Raw genomic sequence first — 22,717 nt, 5'->3', positions numbered from 1 at the left:
ATAGAAAAAAATAACAAAACCTTCTTTGAGTCATTTAATTCTAAAGCAGAGGTGATATTCTATTATCATATCTAATTACCTTTTACCTAAATCCTAATACTGACCACACACACAAAAAATTTTTTTCCTTCACTGCTGAATTTAAGGCTAAACTTCCACGAATAATTAAAGCTGAAGTTGGCTTTTAATGGATTTTCCCAAGTTACACACAAAAATGAGAGACTAGGTAATGTGTGAGTCCAGTTTTGTCTTATTCAAAATATTATTCTGGGATTAAGTAAAAAATATTCTAAGAAGAATTTGTGATTCTTTAGTGAAGCTTATGTGTTATTGAATAGTTTTCAGTTCATATAACTGTACATGCTTTTAAAAGTTATTTCCATATTGATTAAGGAAAGGAAAGATTACAAAAGTCTCTTACAAGAACGCCTGCAACAAAAGTAATGTAATCTACCAGGAATGCCCTTTGTCTGCACTATGTTTTTCTAATTAGGTAAGTGAATGGAATTAAGACATCAATTTGGTCTAACTAACAAAAAGACTCTAGAATATTTTTTAATGTTAATTATCTTGACTTGTGATACTGCTAAGCTAAAATATATTTGCCTTTAGCTTTGATCAGAAAATCCAATTTAGCTGTCTCAGTGAGAAGTCTATTTCTCATGAAACAGAAGAACATCTATTATAAAGAAAATACATAGTAGCAACTATTACAGAATTAAAGGGAAAAAAAAAAACCCCATACATTTTCTTTAAAAGTAATATGCAAAACAATCTAGTTACATAAATTGAATTGATGAACACATGGTGAAGTTTATGAAGTACACTAACTGAATTAGGGCTACTCTACTCTATCTTGAATGCTGGATAGGAAAGGAGGTTTTACACAGTCTGGTAAAGAGGGCTAATACACAGACTCTAAGCCTATAAGAACTGCCATTTTTGCCAAAACGACAACAGCATTTGAAATATCTGAATAGTTTGGTTCCTTGAACTTTTCAGACCTTACTACCACAAAAAAATACATGTATAAACTAAAGGATACAGAAAATCTGTTTCTATCCAGATAGGTCAGGATTTATTATCCACCACTTGGACTGGCAAACTTCCTCCGTTTGTTTCCGTAAGATTTCTACTGAAGCACAGACATTACATAATGTGCAAACACTGCAAGTCCTCCTTTTAGGAGGTAAACTGGTCAGACTGGTATACTGGAGGTCATTGTCTGGATGATAGTCAAACCACAGAGAAGTAGGTCTGGAGGAGGGAGGTCTGCAGAGTATAGATTTCACCACTGTGAATGATCTCAGATCCGGTATTCCTTTCCCCCAATGAGCCCTCTCTTTCTGTAAAATGAAAATCATGTCATCAACTCAAGTGGTTGGTTGAAATATTGATTAACCTTCACTATTCATGGGGTAGAAGCTCAGGAGGAATACACTAATCATCTTCAAGGGCCAGGGATTTAAGAGTATCAGCCTCTCTCAGCTGGGACCTTCTTCCATTTGTCCTAAGCAAGGTAACAGGAATCACTAGTGGGATGGCCAGGGCAAGTCTGGGTAAAGGTACGTTCTGTGGTAGCCATTGCGAGAAGAGGCAAGGGTGAATTGGTATCCAAAGTGGAGAGGTAAAAAGATGCTGGCTAGGATGATGGAGATGCTTGGTTAAGGATTAGCCTACTGTCATGAGTAGAAGATTGAACATTCCTGTAGAGAATAAACCAAGAACACAAAGCAGAAAGAACACAGGTAATTCTTGCCTTCTTTCTCTTTACCCAAAGTTATTATAGATGGGGTGAGTAATGAGGGAAAAAAAGAGACTACTAAAGTATTGGTTACTTGGATGTTAGAAAGCCAGATCTATCAATAGAAGGAAGAGAACAGAAAATCAGAGAAGGAAGGGATGTCAGAGATACAAGGCCTGTGCTCCAAAAGTTTGTTTGCAAGTTGATTGTTTGGAGATGAAGCAACGTGGCTGAGTGTTTAGTCTGGTTTACAGTCTATTTTGTACATCGTGTAACTGTACTATGGGAAAGAAATTCCACAGCTCCCCCAAGCAACAACGCAGATGGAAGGCTCTGGTTGCCTTGAGTCACAGAGGGGAACATGTCCTGTGCCCAAACTGTCTTGCTCCTTGACGCCTGCATTCAGGGCTCCCAAAGACTCAGGAGGAGTCAATCACTGCAGCTGAAAGGAAGATTCCTTTCCCTTGAGCACAACGTATGGAGCCTACGTCTTCAAGAGGGAATTTATAATTCTGGTGTAGAAAAACTGAAAAAAATCTTTACATAAGTATCTGTTTTAATAGAAAAATATTAAACAGATCACATGTCATACGTAATGTGTTATACAATCACTAACTATATATATCGGAAAACAAAACTTTCTTAACATCCCATGTCTTGATTTGGGTTTAGAGAATACTGCTAAAGAGGCAGAAGGAAAGCACAAGTCTATCTAACGCCTATCAGAAACCCAGATGTTTGGGGTGAAGTGTTCTATGTGAGTGCATACTTAGCAGCTCAGTGTGTTAGTCATGTCCAACTTGTGGCAACCTCATGGACTGTAGCCCGCCAGACTCCCCTGCCCATGGGATTTCCCAGGCAAGAACACTGGAGTGAGTTGTCATTTTCTATAAATTAAATCCTGTTGGTTGATATGGTTGCTGAATTCACCTATATCCTTGCTAACTTTCTGTCCTATGATTCTACTGATTGTGGAGAAGGATATTTACGTATCCAGCTATAATTGTGGATCTGTCCATTACTCCTTTCAGTTGTATCAGTTTTTGCTTCATGTATTTTGCAGCACACTTGTTTTGTACATACACCTATTAGAATTACTATGACTCCTTAGTAGATTAACTCTTTTACTATTATCATTATGTAATGTCCCTTTCTGTTCCTGGTAATTTTCTCTGCTCTGAAGTCTACTTTATCTGATATTAATATAATCATTCCTGGTTCATTTTGATTAATATTTGCATGATATATCTTTTCATATTCTGTTACTTTCAACCTACCTATATGATAATGCTTTAACTACATTTTCTGAAGATAGCATATACTCAGGTTACGTTTTTAAATTCATGTTGTCAATCTTTATCTTTTAATTGGTGTATTTTGACCATTTACTTTAATGTAACTATTGGTAATGTTAGAGCTTGTTTGCCATTTTATTATTTGTTTTCTGATAGCTATCTGTTTTCTAGTTTTCTATGTTCTTTCTCTGACCTGTCTATGTGTTACTGAATGTTTTAGAATTCTATTTTGATTTACTTATAGTGTTTTTGTTTTTTTAAATATGTCTCCTTATGTAGATTTTAAAGTGGTAATTCTAGGTAATTCACTGAGGGTGTATGACTTACAGTCATTGCCATTTTCACTTACTAGGCTCTTTCTCTTCTATGAGGGGAAAAATAAGGGGCTGTACCAGCAGGTCCTCAAGGGACATCTCCAACTTCAGTCTTTGGTCATTTTTATGACTGTTCCAAGCCTGGCTTCCCTTCTCCCTATCTTATCTTCTTCCTCTCCCTTGCTAAGCCTATAATAAACAATAGGTGTTGGTAGAACATTGTTGAGGGGGAAGTCCATAAATACAGAAAATAGACTGAACTTTGTATTTGTGATGACTGCTTCTTGCTATTTAGAAAAACACGTCCTGCATAATCTGTGGCTGTATAACTATAAAGGCAGGGGTGTGACTTGTTTCTGAATTCACTATGCATATGAAATTGTGGGAATCAATGTAAGTGAGCACCATAAACTTTAGACAGTAGTCCTGCTTTTATGCTTGACTGGAGCAAAGAGACAGCAGCAGCAGCTACAGTAAAAGGAAGCTTAACACAGTGGCATACTGCTGGAATTTGAACACTACCCACTAGTTGTGTGACTTCAGGCAAACTATGTAACTTCTCTGAACCTCAGTATCTTCATCTGTAAAATGGGGACAGGAATACCTGAACTTCGTTAGTTCTTCTGAGGATTACAGGTAAAGCTTAGAACAGTGCTATTAGCTGCTGCTGCAACTGCTGCTATACCATTTATTGGAGGCTTATTATAAATAAAATACTAGATAGGCACTTTGCATAAATTATCACATTTAACCCTGTAATAATCTTTTGAGGTACAGGATATTATTATCTCCATTTTATAGACTATGGAGGTAGCATAATTTTATTATTAAAATCATTTATAAATATAGTATAAATTAGTACTAACTAAAAGATAAATTATATTTAAAAATAACATTTGAAGCCAAAAAGTAAAGTATCAAAAACATTCCCTGGCATATTCAGAAACTATAATTAGTAAAGCCTCCAATGTTATACTACCATGACTACTATTTATTACTTTTTAAAATCTCTCCAAAAACTTCTAAAGATCAAAGCAAAATCATAGTTTATTCACTCTATGGGGATATTAGGCCTGGTTTCCTTGTGCTGATTTTTGCAGTTTATACACTGAGCTTAACAGGGAACACTGTAGATTCCTGTAAGGGACTCCATATATAGTAGATAGAGAAGAATTCTTTCTCATTGTCCTACAGCTAGAGTAGAGAACCAGAAGGATAAGGTTTAAAATTAAAGCCTGATGAGCCTTCTCTGCCATTAAGAACATCCCTATTTTCATTTTGTTTCTAGTTTTAAACTTTTAGGAGAAAAATATAACAAATAATTACTTGTTTGAGACTCACCCACTGTCTGAGGTTATTTTCTTAACACTTTCTGATATAAGAATAAACATATACATTTTAAAATGTGCTTACCAAGGCAGAATGGTTCCAACATATTCAGACACAAAAATTCTCTTGGTATGTCCATCATTTGAAGGACCATTCTGGTCATCAAGGACTTGATTTTCTCAGGCCATGGTTTAAGCAATAAGTAGCAAGGAACATAGAGAGCATATCGAAGCCAGCACAAAAGAGGTGTGGCAAACTTGCCTTTGGGTGACTCAGATATTCGCTCAATTGTTGGAAAGAGCAGAATGGCGTGAATTACCTATAATGAAAAAAAAAATTTTGATGAGAAGTTTTCCTAAGGGATAAGTTACTGCTTTCTCATTTCTTCCATATAGTATCCACAAATGACTAGGTTTTAGAACATGGCTAATGATCTATTCAGACTGAGAAGTACCATCCACTGCCTTCTCAGCCCTCAACCAATCTGGGTAGGATATAAGGATGTCCCTCAAGTTGAAGGGGTTAATTTTCAGGATGAAGAGGAAATCAGATACATAAGTTTTTGAGTATGACAGCAACTCCCACTCCTTTTGAAAGATTGCTGAAAGTAGAAATGAATTTACCATGTTAGTGGATTACCAATTTGACTAATGATGCCCAAAGAGATTAAAACTACAAAAAATACTCTATTTCTAGTCAGAATTTCTTTTATTCATATTTGGAGATAGTTCACATTTGAAAAGCTCCTCTATTCTGTAACCTTACCAGCCAAAGATAATCTTTAACAGGACCATATGTATATATGCTGCTGCTGCTTCGTCACTTCAGTCATGTCCGACTCTGCACAACCCCATGGACTGTAGTCTGTCAGGTTCATATATGTGTGTGTGTGTATATATATATACACACACACACACACACACACATATAGGCTGTGCTGAGTCTTCTTGTTGCATGGATTTGTCTCTAGTTGTGGCACGTGGGGGCTACTCTCTAGTTGTGATGCGCAGGCTTCTCATTGTGGTGGCTTCTCTTGTTGCGGAGCACAGGCACTAGGGCACAAGGTTTCAATAGCTGAGGTTCCCCAGGCTCTAGAGCACCAGCCTAATAGCTGTGGCACAAGAACTCAGATGCTCCACAGCATATGGGATCTTCCCAGACCAGGGACCGAACCTGTGTCTCCTGCGTTGGCAGGTTGATTCTTTACCACTGAGTCACCAGGGCAGCCCAGGATGAAATGTATTCCTAACAACTGATTCAAAATCAATAAAGCATGCATGCTCAGTCATGTCTGACTCTTTGTTAGACATGGACTGTAGCCTGCCACACTCCTCTGTCCATGGAATTTTCCAGGCAAGAATACTGGAGCAAGCTGCCATTTCCTTCTCGAGGTGATCTTCCTGATCCAGGGATCGAACCTGTTTGTCTCCTGCACTGGCAGGCGGATTCTTTACCACTGAGCTCCTTGCAAAGCCATGGATAAGATTAGTGTCCTTATAAGGACAGACACCGGAGCTTGCACTCTTCCCAAGAGCACAAAGAAAAGAGCTCTGGAGAACACACAGAGAGAAGATGGCCATCTATAGGCCAGGAAGAAGTATCACCAGAAACTGACCATGTTAGAATGTTGATATTGGGCTTCCAAACTCCAGAAATAAGAAAATAAATGTCAATTGTTTAGGCCACCCAGTCTGTGACATTTTGTTAGGCAGTTCGAGCAGACTAATACCTATCTCTTAATACCATAGTTGATTTTTGTTTGTTAATGAATTTGATACAAATGTAATCATGCAGTGTGTTTTTATTTTACTTGCTTCAATCAATATTGTTTATAAGATCCATCCTTGTTGATGCATATAGAAATAGCTCATTACGTTTGCTATCTAGTTTTCCATTGTAAGAACACAACACAATTGATTTTATAGATAGATATCTGGGTTGTTACTACAAATATGCTGATATTTTTACACATGTCTCTTGTGCATGTATTTCTGTTGACTATGTCATCTCAAAGTAGAAATATGTGGACATATGGTTGCACATGTTAGCTGCAGTGTTAGTAGGTAGTTCCAAATAGTTTTCCAAAGAACTTGTACCAGTGTACTCCCCTACCATCAGACATGGGCTTCCCTGATAGCTCAGACGATAAAGAATCTGTCTGCAATGCAGGAGACCTGGGATCAATTCCTAGGATGGTAAGATCCCCTGGAGAAGGGAATGGCAACCCACTCCAATGTTCTTGCCTAGAGAATTCCATGGACAGAGGAACCTGTCAGGATACAGTCCATAGGGTAGCAGAGTCACACATGACTGAGGGACTAACTATACACACATACCATCAGACATTATGGTTCATAGTGTTATATATCCTCATACTTGGTTCTGGCAAACTTTGTAATTGTAATTGACTAACCTGTTATTTGGAGGTATTTCGTTATGGCTCTGACTTAAGGTTTTTATGTTTTGGGAACATTTTCTATACATCCTCTGAAAATGTCTTAAGTCTCACATTTTTCTATTAGAACTGTCTTTTAAATTATTGATTTGTAGAAGGTACTTTTTAGTCTAGATACCAGCCCTTTTTCATGTTGTAGTTCTTGACTTGCCTGTTCATTCCTTATTCTTATTTTTTTTTTTAATGGAGATAAACTCTTCTGTTTGATACAATTGAATTTAATAGTCTTTTCTTTTACAGCTATGGTTCTCTGTCCTTGGTTTAAGAAATTCGTCTACAACCTCAAATCATGCAGATATTATTTTTTTCATTTAAAAAATATTTTAGAAATTAGATTTTTCAGAAATTGGATAATGCTAACTTCTTATCTGTTCTACAATGTGGATTTAAGCCTTGGGCTGGGTTTAACTTTAGTTGTGAGTCTATTCCTTTGATTTCGGGCATCAGTGATTTACCATTTCCTGTAAGTATTTACATTCCTCCTTCTGGATGACCTGGATGTATTTCTCCCGGTAGGACCTGATAGCAAAGGTGGGGCTTTGTGGACTCAGTCTCTTTCTCACCTTCTACCATCGACGGTCCTTTTTCATAATAATCTATTTGATGGCACGGACCAAATGTTACATTGATCAGGTAACACCTGTCACTCTGCCTTCATGTCTCTCTCACTGATAGAGAACAGGGATTTGAGGGTAAAAACTGGGGAGGACCCTTCTTTCTAATCATATCTTCTTGTTCTTCCTTGGTCGTATCTAGCAGCTAAGGGCTTAGCTATTTCCTACAGGCTTTTCCTTTTCTCTCAACAATATCTGAGATCTTTTCGTTGTTTCTTTTTCAGTCACAATAATCTGATCTCTGCTACATGTCCTTCTCTGTCACGTAAGTAAGAATATACTGTTCCCTGAGGCCTGCATGATGACTAAATAAAAGACGTTCTTTGGGAGCTGAGAACCACAGCCTTTTCAGATGATTTTTAAAATGCTGGATTGGTAACAACACGTTGCAAAATGCTCATGATGTGCTTTCTGAATGAATGCTGAGTTTCTGCGACCTTGGCATCTTCTCAAGTACAAAGCAGAGGAGAAACTGGATGGACTGTACTGAATGAAGGCCTTATGGAGCATTCGTGGGTACTGGTGATGCAGATCATTGTGGGTTCCAGAACATCAGGGATGATCCAGAATCCTCCAGTCAGAGCCAGCTGCCTGCGTTTCAGTGAGATTACACAAAGGTTATATATAAAGAGTCACACAAAGGTTACGGGGTCTCTATGAAGTCTGACTGGACAAGAAAAGTCAGTTAATGGAATCATTCTCCCTGGATGCCACTTCCAGAGTGAATTCCAACTCAATGCATTTGAACACAGAGGAGGAATGAGATCAGCTTCGGAATCGCAGGGCTTTACGGGTGTTTGGTCACCTTCTTCGTCCCCTTCTAGCGTCACATAGGGATACAGCATTCCTGACCCACCCGTGATGACGATTCCATTGAAGACACAGGGTAAGCAGAGTACAGAGCACAAGCATCCCAGCGATAGTTACCATCAGTCTCGGGAAGCATCGGTAAAGAACCTGACAGCCTTCTGACATCTCCAGGGCTCCTGAACAGGTCTCCCTATTCTCACTGTTCACATATAGTAGGCAAGCTACTGCTTCACCTTCACTTTTCTGTCCAAAGATATTCTTCAGGACCGCTCCCAGTGGCTCAAACAGGGCTGCTGTCTCCCTTCGACATGTGGAAGATATCCTTCAGAGTGGCAAAAATTAAGAAATCTAACAATATACCAAGTACTACCAATGTGGATCAATAAGAACACTTATTATGGCATAATTGCTAGCCTTTCCGCTTCAGTTTTTGAAAGTACAGTCACTTTGGTGGGTGTCTGGAGCTCCACACAGAAAGTAAATTTGATCATGTTGTCTAACGTTAGCAGTTTGATTCAGGGCTCTAGCATTTCACTTGGATACCAAACAGCATGCTTTTTTAAGAGTCTGAGAGGGAGAAACAATAAAAAAATCTTTTAGCAACTGGAGAGGTGCTACAGTTAACCACTGACTTTATACCTTCAAATTCAGATTTCTTCCCCTGTCTTTTGGGTAATTTTAGTGTCATGAGTCCTTTAATTCCTGTAAGAGCTACAAATGTTCTGCTGGTCTTAGGACTTGAGCGATTTCACACAGGGGTGGGTTTATATGGAGCAATCTTTGGTACTGAGAGAGGAAGGGCTTCATACTGCCCTGCAGGGTCCTCCCCGCTGAAGGGCTATGAAGGACTTCATTCCCCATTGCACAGGAAAAGTTCTCCCTCGACAATGGAAAGCAGGTTTCTTTAGCAGCTGCAGTGGCAGCAAAGAAAATGATGAAGAAACCAACTTCTGAGCTTCAGCTGGGCTCTCTTTTGTTAGTCCCACCTGGAGCAAAAGGAACCCGATCTGGTAAGGAAGCCAGGTTGGCCACAGTACAGTCACTGCAGGCTCCTTGGCAGCCAATATTCTTCAATAATATCTCAAAGAGTTTGATGGCCTAGTCTTTCACTTTTTCAGTCCATAATCAACCTGAAACTGATTTTTACGTGTGGAATATGGGTCTAACAATTTTTCTGCATATGGAAACTCAATTGTTACAGCACTATTAACAGCAAAGGCAGTCTCCCCTGCTTCTCTGCTGTGACACTTCAGTAGCAAATCCTGTATGTGAAAGGTCCTTTCCTGGGCTCTCTAAGCTGTTCTATTGACCTCCTTTTCTAACTCTGTGCCAAGAGCACAATGTCTTATTTACTAAAACTTTAGATTTTGGTATTTGGTAGAGTAAGTTAAACCCCATTTTCTTGTTCTTCAAAAATGGCTTGAGTATGTTTGGCTTTCTGCATTGAATATGGATATGAGTTTCATTTATAAAAATATAATTATTAAGTAATTATGAGATGATACTAGTAAGTTTCAAGTCCTATGGTGGGGTAGGAAAGACAGAAGATAATGAAAAAAGACTGGAAACTGCTGGAAGTGGGGATGTAGCTCTAAACGAGGTGTTTTAGTGAAGGCTTCAGAGAAAGGTGACATTTATGCAAAGGCAGCTACGGAATGAACAGAAGATATTTGGAAAAAGAGGTTTTCTGGGAGAGGGAAGTGCAAGTGCATAAGCCGTAAGGTAGAACCTAATTTGGTGTTTAAGAGATTTCTCTGGTGGTCCAGTGGCAGAGACTCTGCGCTCCCACTGCAGGGGGCCTGGTCAGGGGACTAAATCCCACATGGCACAACTAAAGGTACTGAGTGCTGCAACGAAGACCCAGTGCAGCCAAATAAATAAATAAGTAAACATTTTACAAAAAGAGAGAAGCAGGCAGGGCAGTACAGCTGGAGCAGAGTGTGTGAAAGGAGAGCAGCTCAGTTGTGACCGTCATAATCACAGGGGCAGCAGCGGATGGATGGTCCAACGGGCCTTTGGTTTCTACTCTGAGTCACCGAAAAGCTTTTGAAGGGTTCTGAAAACAGGGATGATATGTTTGACTTCCATCTTAATAAGATTACTTTGGCTATTGCATCCTTACTAGTGTCCTAGAAGTACTGTATCAGTGAAATTTCACGAGTAAAAAAAAGTAAGAGAATTATTGGTGGCAAAGAGTCAGACATGAAAGCGACTGAACAACAGAAATATTGGAAGGTAAAATGACTTTTTGGTTTATGTTTAAAACATTAACAAAATTTCATGTATAAAAATAATAGCTAAACACCAACATAAAAAGAAATGTACTACACTTATCTAAAGAGAACTTTAAAATCCAAAGGGACATTTGTTCTTCCATGGCAAAGGAGATATAAATTCTCCCACTAAGTTAACAGATCAATTCAATTCATTCAATCCCAATTAAATACTAAATAAGATGATCCTTATTTTGAAATTTGACAAATTATATTAATGTTCATCTGGAAAATGAAATACATCAAACCTAGGAATTCTGAGGGGAGATCAGCTCTACTGACAGTACACATTATGAAGCCACAATAGTTAAAACTGTATGATCAGAAAAGGATCACACAGCTCAGTGGAACAGAAATGAGTCTAGAAACAGATCTGAACATATATGGGAATTAAATTTATGATAAAGGTATCAGTGGAGGAGAAAAAAAAAGCTGATACATAAATGCAGGCAAATAGATGGGGAAATAATGAAAACAGTGACAGACTTTATTTGTTTGGGCTCCAAAATCACTGCAGATGGTGACTGCAGCCATGAAATTAAAAGATGCTTGTTCCTTGGAAGAAAAGCCATGACCAACATAGACAGCATATTAAAAAGCAGAGACATTACTTTGCCAACAAAGGTCCATCCAATCATAGGTATGGTTTTTCCAATAGTCATGTATGGATGTGAGAGTTGGACTATAAAGAAAGCTGAGAGCCGAAGAATTGATGCTTTTGAACTGTGGTGTTGGAGAAGTCTCTTGAGAGTCCCTTGGACAGCAAGGAGATCCAAACAGTCTATCCTAAAGGAAATCAGTCCTGAATATTCATTGGAAGGACTGATGCTGAAGCTGAAACTCCAATACTCTGGCCACCTGATGCAAAGAACTGATGCTGGGAAAGACTGAAGGCGAGAGGAGAAGGGGATGACAGAGGATGAGATGGTTGGATGGTATCACCGACTCAATGGACATGAGTTTGAGTAAATTCTGGGAGTTGGTCATGGACAGGGAAGCCTGGCGTGCTGTAGTCCATGGGGTCACAAAGAGTTGGACACGACTGAGTGACTGAACTGAACTGAACTGAAATGCAGCTGGGAAAACTGGAGAACAGAATTATTTAGAATAGCAAAAGACTGGAGATGGAGGTCCATAATTACGACTGGTTACATAAACTGTGATATATCTGTCTAATGGAATATTATGGTATAGTGAATGTTAAGTAGGTCTGCATGTGCTAATAATGTGGGTGTTCTAATTCTGTTTATTCTTTGAAATAAACTGGTTGGAATTGTGAGTAAAAGGGAATTAGCAAGCTTCAAAGGAGACATTCTAAGCCTTGGGGCTCATATGTTCTCTGGACTTTTTATCCTGCAAGCACAAAGGTAATTTTGTTTGAAAATTAGACATCACTGAATAATGCAATCCCCACTAACTACAATTTAACAATTCAAATCCAAGCTAATTTTTCCCTCCAAGTAACGTTTAACCATGTTAGTAAATAACCAAACCAACTACTATCAGGGATTTGGTTAAAAAAAATGATTCTAGGGAATAATGTGAGGTCAGTACATTTAATCCTAACCCTCTAAACCTTCTGCATTTATAATGGCACCAGAGATAAGAGAAAATATTCAGAACTAGTCCTTTCAGGTGCTACAAATTCTTCAGGAAAGTAAAACTAAATTGTGTTCTATTGTACTCTGCTCATAAAAGCAGGAAAATATGCTAAAACACACGACAAACATTTAAAGTGGGAAAGTTAGAAAGAAATGCCCCCCGCCACCCCCCACTCCCCGGCCAATCCACAGTAAGCCAGAACAATCAACTAATGAAAATAATCTGTTTTCCAAGAAGTCTGGTAAATGTGCTCTGTAAGGTAACTCATTGTTCATTTTAGTTTCAAATTTATTCACTTCAAAATAATGGGCTTCCTTAAGTTTAGTAAAATGTCCTCAAAGATTTAGAGAATATAAATGGTTAATACAGTTACTGTCATACTAAAACATGTACCATACAGATTCCATACTAGTTATGTAACCCACAGCACCTAAGGAACTTTGGACTGATCAAATCAGCTGGCAGAAACGGGAAGCAATTCATTACTTTGTATAAACGGTCCATTACTGTGACCCGTGTTAAACAAAACTACATGCAAAGAAAAACTCTAAAAACACACGAGTGACTACAGGCTTACATTTGGTTGATCTGTATCAATAACAAACTGAGATTTAAAGTGCACTATGAAATCATGGGAATGTACCGAAACAATAAGGAAGTTCTAATGTGCACTCTGAATGCATCATTACCTCTTAAAAATATAAGAAGACCAAAGATTGTTTATCACAACTAATATTTAGTTGACTAGGCTAGTGTTCCTCTCTTGCCTTTGGAGAGCAACAGTTATTACCTGTTGGGTGAAACTTAGACTTTTCCTACAGATCATGATGATAATTTCAATGAAATTTATAGTCCAAATGTGATAGGGTAAGGCATAGTAATAAAAATTTCTTTTATTCATGTAGAAACCTATTGGCAAAAAAAAAAAAAAAAAAATCACTGAGGTCAAGGAAATATACCTGATTTTATAACACAGCTGTGCAGAGAAAGTTTCCAAATTTGTGTACATGACAAAACATTTTCTTATGTTACTGTCTTATTAAAGAAATAATTTCTAGGCTGGCCAATTCATTCTACTCTAAGGAAACAATTTCATATATTTCACATTCTCACTTGAAATCTAAGAGTCAACATTTGGTAATGAAGCACGAATATGTTTTCTTGACTAGTATAGGAAAGTAAATATACACACTGTGACTTTTTATCCAGGGTACCTTTGGGGGACTGGAGACAGTATTTTGATGTTTATTTTTCCTGAATTTATTATTATTATTAATGATCTTCCAGAAAGGAAGTTAGGAAACAATTTGAAGTATAGCCATAAGGTAAGGAGCACAAAGTTCAGGTGTGGTAAGTGTACAATTTGTTTCATAAAATAGGCATTTTACTTTTAAACAGAGTAAAATCTACAAAAGACACCTTCAATGTACTTATACTGTTCAGATAGCTTATGACAGATGCATGCATTTGTCTGGAGTGCAGCAATGATGTCTATCTGTTATGACTAAATGAAGCCATGATAACATCTTAAGAAGAAGAATGGCACCACTGCCACTTTCCCTATTTGCTTATCAGCTGAGCCCACCTGCTGTGATAATGGCAGGGTACTTCCTACAAGTTGAAAACAAGAACACATAGCACACAGCTTTTCCTTTCATATGACTGCCAACATCGTTAAGACATGTTAGAGAACATGCAATAAAAACCAGGCAGCATTCAAAGATAAAGTTGCTAGTAGTCAAAACACAGACCTAGGAATAATCCTCGTTTATCTCTTCTCCCCAAAGGCCATGTTTTCCTCTCCTTAGGATAAGGCTATTCAGCTTACTGAATTACATGTATGCAGTTTATGGCTTCTCAGGTGGCTCAGTGGTAAAGAATCCACTTGCCAAAGCAGGAGATGGAGGTTTGATCCCTCAGGAAGATCCCCTGGAGGAGGAAATGGCAACCCGCTCCAGTATTCTTGCCTGAAAAAAAATGGAGTCGCAAAGAGCTGGACATAACTGAGCGATTGAGCACAAGCATGCTGCAGCTGATAAGCTGAAAATTCCATTCTATTTTAACGATCAAGAGCTTGCTTTTGGAGATCTTATATTCTGTTTTAACAATTTCATACATCAGTAAGACAGGAATATGCCCCACAGCAGGAAAGTGCTTAGAATAACAGCAGTAACGGTAGTTTACTATCTTATAGGAACTATGCTAATGTATTTTATATACATAATCTCATTTAATGCGTAACCTTATCAAGTAAGTTTCTTTTTCCATAGATGAGAAAACTGAGATTTAGTTACAAAGTGATAAAGATGAATCCAAGCATGGTAACTTCAGAGCACATTGTTGTTATTGTTTAGTTGCTAAGTTGTGTCTGACTCTGTGAGACCCCATGCACTGTAAACTGCCAGGCTCCTCTGTCCATGGAATTTTCCAGGCAAGAATACTGGAGTGGGTTATCATTTCCTCCTCCAGGAGATCTTCTTGATCCTGGGATCGAAACTGCATCTCCTGCTTTGGTCCACTGAGCCACCTGGGAAGCCTATGCCATCCATTAATTACACCATATACTTGCAGACAAAAGAATTTCTTAATTATTATTGTTTCGTGACATAACTCTTTGTGGTTGAAACAACTGCTACCATTATTGTTAGAAATAGGCCAATATTTACAGTGTTCCAAATCATTCAACTTCAGAAAGAACCCTAAATCCTAAGAAGGAAGACCCTTCAAATTTGATACTGAAAAAAATTACGCCACTGCAATGTTTTGCATACGACAGATGACATTCATGAGACTGACCACTTTTACCATTTTTTATTTATGTGAATTATATTCAGATCTTCTAGGACAGACTTTTCTACACTTTAATTACCCAAATATATATTTTAAAAAAAGTAATTTCATGCTTTTAATCTACATTTCAGGGCTACAAATTACAAGGAACACTTGCATATCTGCGAGAAGGAAATGGCAACCCACTCCAGTATTCTTGCCTGGAGAATCCCATGGAGGGAGGAGCCTGGTAGGCTACAGTCCATGGGGTCGCAAAGAGTCGGACATGACTGAGTGACTTCACTTTCACACTTACACATTTGAAACATAGCTTCAAAATCTTCCTACAACCCATGCTTTTCAAGCTTTTGTCATTTTATACACTTCAGATTTATTTTATTTTGAATGTAAAACGTTCTTCTCCTCAGCTTAAAATCTCTTGGAATCTACTTCCTTTTGAGTCTTTCAGATTCAAAATAACTAAAAACTCAAACAGAAGACTAATGATGCTCAACTGCTCTGGAGTCCAGCCATCTATCACAGAGCCCCTGTTATTCTGAACTGAACAGTGTTTTCCAGGTAGCCCCAGAATTCAGTGAATGGTGACAATAGCAAAGCCACCCTCACGTCTACAGCTCTGATATTCTCACAACACCACCGTGGCCTCTGGCAACATCAGCTTTCTCTTGGTTAATAATAGCAAAGCTACACAGGATCTGAAAGAATGGCTTTGCTGACCAAAAATCTTACTTGGCAATTCCTTAAGCTTGGAGTTGGAATACCCTATGCAGGTCAGGAAGTAAAATCCTGAATTACTTGACGATGGAGTTGGGGCTTTTCTAAGTTAGAAACTCCAGTCTTTAAAATCTTGACCCATTGGAGAGGGAGGGAGTGAGGAGTCATTCATTGGGTTTATTGATTGTTTTCTGGCATGTTCACTTGTTCATTCATTAAAGACATATCAGCACCTACAATACACCAGATGCTGTGGTGAGAGCTGGAGGCAAAACAGTGAACAAGACAAAGAGTCTCTACTTTTAGAGGACCTGAAGTCTAATGGGAGAGAGATTACGGCAAACACACACTAGGCAGGCTAGCGGAAATGAAAGTACGTGAGAAGCATAAAATGGGCACGAGAAACCTCTTCTTCATCATGGCTTAGGAACCTTTGAAAAGGGCCATGGAAAGAGAAATTATCTGGCAAACATTCACTGAATACCTGCATAAGCAAAGTGCTGATGACGAGAACTCGGGGTCAGCCAGGGAGATCAGTAAAAAAGATTCTTCCCCATTTAACTTTGATGAAAGATGCTGTGAAACATGTACACTTCAGTTCCACACACTAAAATACCACTGTGTGCTTGTTTGAAGACAAGGCAATGGTATCCATCACAGGGTTTCAGACTAGGGAAGGCCCCATGGCAGGGCACACGCTGGGGGTAGCGCAAAGCACCAGACAACAAGGGATTTCTGCCACAGAAGCTGTCTCAGGAAACCCTCCGAGCTTCTCAGAAGTCAAAAGAAAGGCATGGATCATGGCAAAGCACGTCCCACTTTATCTGGCGGCAGGCAGATCCAACAGTTGGGGAAGCTAAGACCCCATGAGATAGAGGTTAAAACTTGGGAAAACAAGCTGTTACCTCGCAGCAAAAGGTTAGGACCAAATAACTGAAGGAAGTCTATAAACCCCAATATCAGCTTTGATCATAAAATAAGTAAGAATCTGTCCTCCTTTCAATTCAGGAAAAAATAACAATGTATCAGAGATGTACCTATCTTATCTTTTCCCTCACAGGTCTCCGAAGGGGGTGCTCTGGCTCCCATTGTCACCCAGACACACCAGCTCCCTGAGCGGACCAGCCCTCCTCGTGTAGCCACAGTATTTCCTAGGGTTAGCCACTCCCCACTCTGGCTCCTGAGTCTCACCTCGGCCTCACTGCACTTCTAAGGCTTCCACTCCTGCAGAGCACAGAGAAAGGCCAAGTGCCTCTGGGAAGGCCTTACCGCCCCTACCAGCCTGCATTCCCAAGCCTTTACACATTCCTGCCAGCTCTTACTATGCTGCACCTGACATCCAAATATCACTAATTTATCAATTAAAAATACCCCATGGTATCTGAAAATACTGCATGATGAAAATAGGAATCACATACTCTGTTACCAAGTTCAAATTTTAGTCACCAGCTTAAAAAAACTAATCGCTCACTTCAAAGGGCCATAATATATTTAACTAACTCTCAGTTAGTTCAGAGAGATATATACATTATATCTATGTACACACATGCACACACAGCACACATACACTGACTCTCCCCATTCCCCTCGTGTGTGTGTGTGTGTCTGTGTGTGTAGGGGGCAAATAACAAAGAAAATGAGGTAAAATGATAACAGTAAGTCAGGATAAAGTGTATATAGCGTTCTACGTACTATTCTTACTCTTGTAATTCTTCAGTAAGTTTGAAATGATTTCCACACCAGGTTATAAAAAATGAAGCACAGTCCACCACTGCCCTCTATCCCCCAGCCGTGGCACTTCTAATTCCTTTATCTTGCTGCACTGTTTTTATCAAGGTCGTCTCTCTCACCTTTGAACATAATAATTTCTGTGTTCATTATCATCTCCCCCTGGCAGACTGTGACCTCTAAGAGGGCAGGGCTTCTTTCCTGGTTCATGGGAGCCTTAAGTCCCCACCAGGTACTCCATGACAGTGCAAGGTCACAGCACGCTGAACAAATGGAAGGCTGACGGGCAGCGCCCCCAGGTCCACTGCCTCATCCAATACCCCCCAGCAACTCCCCTCCCCAGCCACAGTTCAGGGCTGCAGGTTCATTCTGTACACAAGTTGAAGGAGAGAGTAGGGAAAGGCAGGGGAAAGGGCCATTCATGGACAGGAGGTCTGAGGGAAAGCCCAGCATGAACGCTGACACTTTCACCAGCCTCTCACATTGCCTCACTTCAATGATGATGCTTTCGGGCAGGAGATTTGAAGACTTTAAGGGAGAAACTGAAGGGCTCTAGAGAAAGAACGCAGTGATAGTGACACTGGGAAATAACACCAAAAAAAAAAGAAAAAAAAAGTCAGGACACCTATCCCATCACGCTGCTGTGAAGCTGCTTAGTTGACAAGGCCCATACCCACACAAACCTCCTAGGATTTCGGGTGCTTCATTCCTAAATGTGAACAGATAACAAAGGAATGTCAGACACTTGAGGAAGCTTCTATTATAGATCAACATAAGCAAAAAGTGATAAAGAAAATTCAGAATGAATAGAGACAATGCATGATACAGCAAAACCCCCAAAATTTGCTTTCCTCAGAGAGAGAGAGAAACACCCACAAAGTTAAAAAAGACTCCACAAAAAGGGAACAAAGAACAAGAAATTATCTGTATGAAGGCTGAAATCAAAAGTTTAATTAGATGGATTCCAAGATAAGGCTGGGAAATTATCCATTTCGCATCATACAGAACTTTAAAAGACTGAAAGATGAACAATGGAAAATGAAATCCATCAGCAGAATCTTTTCTGAAGGTTTAACATGTAAACAATCAGAAACAAGCAGGAAAAAAATAGGAGAAAAGTTTTCAGGATGTAAGGATGCCAGTTTCCAGATTAAAAAGGATAAACAGCCCAAGGAATGTCATCACAAAACATAATAATGTGGATAAAGTGAAGATTCCAAAACTGTCCAGAGAAAAAACAGGTCACATGAAGGACAAAGAACTCGAAATGGCATATTGCTCAAGGCAAAGCTTGGAGAATGGGAAGCTAGGCAGAAGCAGTAATGGTGGTGATGGGGTTGGGGGATGGCACACTAGCCTACTGCAGAGCCATCTGCCGGCCAAGAACAATTAGAAAAGCTGGAAAAAGTTGCTTAGTTTTTTTTTTTTAAGTGTCTTTGGAAGTATCAAAGGCAGAAGAGACCTCAGTTCAGTTCAGTCGATCAGTCGTGTCCGACTCTTTGTGACCCCATGAATCGCAGCACGCCAGGCCTCCCTGTTCATCACCATCTCCTGGAGTTCACTCAGACTCATGTCCATCGAGTCCGTGATGCCATCCAGCCATCTCATCCTCGGTCGTCCCCTTCTCCTCCTGCCTCCACTCCCTCCCAGCATCAGAGTCTTTTCCAATAAGTCAACTCTTCACATGAGGTGGCCAAAGTACTGGAGCTTCAGCTTTAGCATCATTCCTTCCAAAGAAATCCCAGGGCTGATCTCCTTCAGAATGGACTGGTTGGATCTCCTTGCAGCCCAAGGGACCCTCAAGAGTCTTCTCCAACACCACAGTTCGAAAGAATCAATTCTTCGGCGCTCAGCCTTCTTCACAGTCCAACCACAGGAAAAACCATAGCCTTGACTAGATGGACCTTTGTTGGCAAAGTAATGTCTCTGCTTTTGAATATACTATCTAGGTAGGTCATAACTTTTCTTCCAAGGAGTAAGCGTCTTTTAATTTCATGGCTGCAGTCACCATCTGCAGTGATTTTGGAGCCCAAAAAAATAAAGTCTGACACTGTTTCCCCATCTATTTCCCATGAAGTGATGGGACCGGTCCCATGATCTTCGTTTTCTGAATGTTGAGCTTTAAGCCAACTTTTTCACTCTCCTCTTTCACTTTCATCAAGAGGCTCTTTAGCTCCTCTTCACTTTCTGCCATAAGGGTGGTGTCATCTGCATATCTGAGGTGATTGATATTTCTCCCGGCAATCTTGATTCCAGCTTGTGTTTCTTCCAGTCCAGCATTTCTCATGATGTATTCTGCATAGAAGTTAAATAAGCAGGGTGACAATATACAGCCTTGACGTACTCTTTTTCCTATTTGGAACCAGTCTGTTGTTCCATGTCCAGTTCTAACTGTTGCTTCCTGACCTGCATACAGATCTCTCAAGAGGCAGGTTAGGTGGTCTGGTATCCCCATCTCTTTCAGAATTGTCCACAGTTTATTGTGATCCACACAGTCAAAGGCTTTGGCATAGTCAATAAAGCAGAAGTAGATGTTTTTCTGGAACTCTCTTGCTTTTTCGATGATCCAGTGGATGTTGGCAATTTGGTCTCTGGTTCCTCTGCCTTTTCTAAGTCCAGCTTGAACATCTGAAAGTTCACGGTTCATGTATTGCTGAAGCCTGGCTTGGAGAATTTTGAGCATTACTTTACTAGCATGTGAGATGAGTGCAATTGTGTGGTAGTTTGAGCATTCTTTGGCATTGCCTTTCTTTGGGATTGGAATGAAAACTGACCTTTTCCAGTCCTGTGGCCACTGCTGAGTTTTCCAAATTTGCTGGCATATTGAGTGCAGCACATTCACAGCATCATCTTTCAGGATTTGAAACAGCTCCACTGGAATTCCATCACCTCCACTAGCTTTGTTTGTAGTGATGCTTTCTAAGGCCCACTTGACTTCACTTTCCAAGATGTCTGGCTCTAGATTAGTGATCACATCATCATGATTATCTGGGTTGTGAAGATCTTTTTTGTACAGTTCTTCTGTGTATTCTTGCCACCTCTTCTTAATATCTTCTGCTTCTGTTAGGTCCAGACCATTTCTGTCCTTTATCGAGCCCATCTTTGCATGACATGTTCCCTTGGAATCTCTATAATTTTCTTAAAGAGATCTCTAGTCTTTCCCATTCTGTTCTTTTCCTCTATTTCTTTACATTGATCACTGAAGAAGGCTTTCTTATCGCTTCTTGCTATTCTTTGGAACTCTGCATTCAGATGCTTATATCTTTCTTTTTCTCCTTTGCTTTTTGCCTCTCTTCTTTTCACAGCTATTTGTAAGGCCTCCCCAGACAGTCATTTTGGTTTTTTGCATTTCTTTTCCATGGGGATGGTCTTGATCCCTGTCTCCTGTACAATGTCACGAACCTCATTCCATAGTTCATCAGGCACTCTATCGATCAGATCTAGGCCCTTAAATCTATTTCTCACTTCCACTGTATAATCATAAGGGATTTGATTTAGGTCATACCTGAATGGTCTAGTGGTTTTCCCTACTTTCTTCAATTTAAGTCTGAATTTGGCAATAAGGAGTTCAGGATCTGAGCCGCACTCAGCTCCTGGTCTTGTTTTTGTTGACTGTATAGAGCTTCTCCGTCTTTGGCTGCAAAGAATATAATCAATCTGATTTTGGTGTTGACCATCTGGTGATGTCCATGTGTAGAGTCTTCTCTTGTGTTGTTGGAAGAGGGTGTTTGCTATGACCAGTGCATTTTCTTGGCAAAACTCTATTAGTCTTTGCCCTGCTTCATTCTGCATTCCAAGGCCAAATTTGCCTGTTACTCCAGGTGTTTCTTGACTTCCTACTTTTGCATTCCAGTCCTCTATAATGAAAAAGACATCTATTTTGGGTGTTAGTTCTAAAAGGTCTTGTAGGTCTTCATAAAACCGTTCAACTTCAGCTCCTTCAGTGTTACTGGTTGGGGCATAGACTTGGATAAGTGTGATATTGAATGGTTTGCCTTGGAGACGAACAGAGATCATTCTGTCATTTTTGAGATTGTATGCAAGTACTGCATTTCAGACTCTTTTGTTGACCATGATGGCTACTCCATTTCTTCTGAGGGATTCCTGCCCGCAGTAGTAGATATAATGGTCATCTGAGTTAAATTCACCCATTCCAGTCCATTTTAGTTTCTGATTCTTAGAATGTCGACGTTCACTCTTGCCATCTCTTGTTTGACCACTTCCAATCTGCCTTGATTCATAGACCTGACATTCCAGGTTCCTATGCAATATTGCTCTTTACAGCATCGGATCTTGCTTCTATCACCAGTCACATGCATAACTGGGTATTGTTTTTGCTTTGGCTCCATCCCTTCATTCTTTCTGGAGTTATTTCTCCACTGATCCAGTAGCATATTGGGCACCTAATGACCTGGGGAGTTCCTCTTTTGGTATCCTAATGCTAGAGACAAAGGAAACTCTGAGAAGTGTGCTGAAACAGTTCTTTTTAGTCATTTACCAATTTGCAGGCAATGGCTATATGGCCAAGAAATTGAAGAGTTTCTGGAAATCTTCTGTGGCTCAAGGGTCAAAACTTGGGCGTTTGGTGCCCATTAAAGAGAAGGCATGCTGGGCTCTCAGTGGGAACTACTAATTGGCTACCCCTTACAAGCAGCGATGTACCAGCCCTCACAAAGATAGCCCTCATTCAGCCCCATTCCTGATCGTATTAAAGTGATTGATCCTCATTATAACTGCTGTGCTAAGTCACTTCAGTCTCTTTGTGACTCTGTGGGCCACAGCCTGCCAGGCTCCTCTATCTATGGGATTCTCCAGGCAAGTACACTGGAGTGGGGTGCCATGCCCTCCTACAGGGGATCTTCCTGAGTCAGGGATGGAACCCACAATTCTTAAGTCTCCTGCATTGGCAGGCGGGTTCTTTACCTCTAGCGCCACCTGGGAAGCCTGACTATAACTGCTAGTCAAAAGCAAAAATAAACCTCTCTAGAGGAAGACAGAAGCCTCATATTGCCTTAATAATTTTTCATATATCAATATAATTAGGTATTC

The 22,717-nt window shown here is 39.7% G+C and overlaps 1 protein-coding gene across 4 annotated transcripts in view; it reads right to left on the bottom strand.

Moving 5' to 3' along the window:
* Positions 1-22,717, bottom strand: part of LDAH (lipid droplet associated hydrolase) — a 98,004-nt gene that overhangs the window by 25,906 nt on the left and 49,381 nt on the right. For 3 of the 4 annotated variants that reach the window (XM_005686967.3, XM_018055591.1, XM_005686968.3), the window contains exon 5: positions 4,767-5,001. In XM_005686967.3, the coding sequence (XP_005687024.2) occupies positions 4,767-5,001 (235 nt within the window). The remainder of the gene's footprint in view (positions 1-4,766; positions 5,002-22,717) is intronic. The other variant, XM_005686969.3, reaches the window with a different exon arrangement.

The sequence above is a fragment of the Capra hircus genome, chromosome 11 (genome assembly GCF_001704415.2).
Source record: "Capra hircus breed San Clemente chromosome 11, ASM170441v1, whole genome shotgun sequence".
NCBI classification, from domain to species: domain Eukaryota; kingdom Metazoa; phylum Chordata; class Mammalia; order Artiodactyla; family Bovidae; genus Capra; species Capra hircus.
Note: the sequence above shows the minus strand (reverse complement) of the source record. Positions and strands in the feature narration are given on the sequence as shown.